The sequence below is a fragment of the Acanthisitta chloris genome, unplaced genomic scaffold (genome assembly GCF_000695815.1).
Source record: "Acanthisitta chloris isolate BGI_N310 unplaced genomic scaffold, ASM69581v1 scaffold31028, whole genome shotgun sequence".
NCBI lineage: Eukaryota > Metazoa > Chordata > Aves > Passeriformes > Acanthisittidae > Acanthisitta > Acanthisitta chloris.
Window position 1 is genome coordinate 1 of NW_008685866.1, and position 1,696 is coordinate 1,696.

The 1,696-nt window shown below is 58.5% G+C and overlaps 1 protein-coding gene across 1 annotated transcript; it reads left to right on the forward strand.

Moving 5' to 3' along the window:
- Positions 1–839: 839 nt before the first annotated feature.
- Positions 840–1,674, forward strand: LOC103807203 (ras-related protein Rab-11A-like; the record flags this gene model as incomplete). Its single annotated transcript, XM_009079924.1, has 3 exons — positions 840–873; positions 1,091–1,286; positions 1,439–1,674. Coding segments are annotated over 3 exons (466 nt in total), but the record flags the coding sequence as incomplete, so codon positions are not given.
- Positions 1,675–1,696: the final 22 nt, after the last annotated feature.

Here is a 1,696-nt window from a genome sequence, read left to right on the forward strand (position 1 = left end):
GGATCTCCTGGAGGGGAATCTCCTGGAAGGGGATGGCAGGGATGTCCTGGAGGAGAATCTCCTGATGGGGGTGGCAAGGATCTCTTGGAAGGGGATGTCCTCGAAGGGATGGCAGGGATCTCCTGGAGGAGAATCTCCTTGAGGGGATGGCAGGGATCTCCTGGAGGAGAATCTCCTTGAGGGGATGGCAGGGATCTCCTGGAGGAGAATCTCCTTGAGGGGATGGCAGGGATCTCCTGGAGGAGAATCTCCTTGAGGGGATGGCAGGGATCTCCTGGAGGAGAATCTCCTTGAGGGGATGGCAGGGATCTCCTGGAGGAGAATCTCCTTGAGGGGATGGCAGGGATCTCCTGGAGGAGAATCTCCTTGAGGGGATGGCAGGGATCTCCTGGAGGAGAATCTCCTTGAGGGGATGGCAGGGATCTCCTGGAGGAGAATCTCCTTGAGGGGATGGCAGGGATCTCCTGGAGGAGAATTTCCCAGAGGGGATGGCAGGGATGTCCTCAAGGGGATGACAGGGATCCCCTGGAGGAGAATCTCCTTGAGGGGATGGCAGGGATCTCCTGGAGGAGAATCTCCTGAAGAGAAGGCAGGAATTTCCCAGAGAGAATGGCAGGGATCTCCTGGAGGAGGATTTCCTGGAGGGGGTGGCAGGGATGTCCTTGAGGGAATGACAAGGATGTCCTTGAGGGAATGACAGGCATCTTCTGGAGGAGAATCTCCTGGTGAGGGTGGCAGGGATCCCCTGGAGGAGAATCTCCTGGTGAGGATGGCAGGGATCTCCTGGAGGAGAATCTCCTGGAGGGGCTGGCAGGGGTGTCCTCGAGGTGGATTCCCAGTGCTGCCAGGATGAGTGGAAGTGGCTGGTCAGGGGCTGGCAGGGATGTCCTCGAGGTGGATTCCCAGTGCTGCCAGGATGAGTGGAAGTGGCTGGTCCTGCTTTCCTTCACCCCTCACCCACCACCTTCTCCTGGATGAGATGAGATGGGATCTGGGCTGGAGGCACATAGAGACATCCTCATCCCTCCAAGGCTGTAGGATGGGAAACTTTGGGTGTCCAGAGGAGCTCACACTACCCTTGTGCCCCTAGTTGTGCTCATTGGCGACTCTGGCGTGGGGAAGAGCAACCTCCTGTCGCGCTTCACCCGCAACGAGTTCAACCTGGAGAGCAAGAGCACCATTGGGGTGGAGTTTGCCACCAGGAGCATCCAGGTGGACAACAAGACAGTGAAGGCTCAGATCTGGGACACAGCAGGGCAGGAGAGATACCGAGCCATCACCTCGGCGTGAGTTGATGTTCTCAAGCATGACCCCTCTCTGTGGCCCTGACCCCTCTCTGTGACCCTGACCCCTCTCTGTGGCCCTGACCCCTCTCTGGGACCTTCTCCCCTGGCTGTGACCATGTCCCCTTGGTGTCCCCTTCCTTGGTGTCCCCCAGGTACTACCGGGGGGCGGTGGGAGCTCTGCTGGTGTACGACATCGCCAAGTACCTGACGTACGAGAACGCCGAGCGCTGGCTCAAGGAGCTGCAGGACCATGCTGATGCCAACATTGTCATCATGCTGGTGGGCAACAAGAGTGACCTGAGGCACCTGAGGGCTGTGCCCATGGATGAGGCCAGGAGTTTTGCAGGTAGGTGTTCGGCACCTCCTTCCATCTCCATCCCATCTCTTCGTCCCATCTCTTCATCCCATCC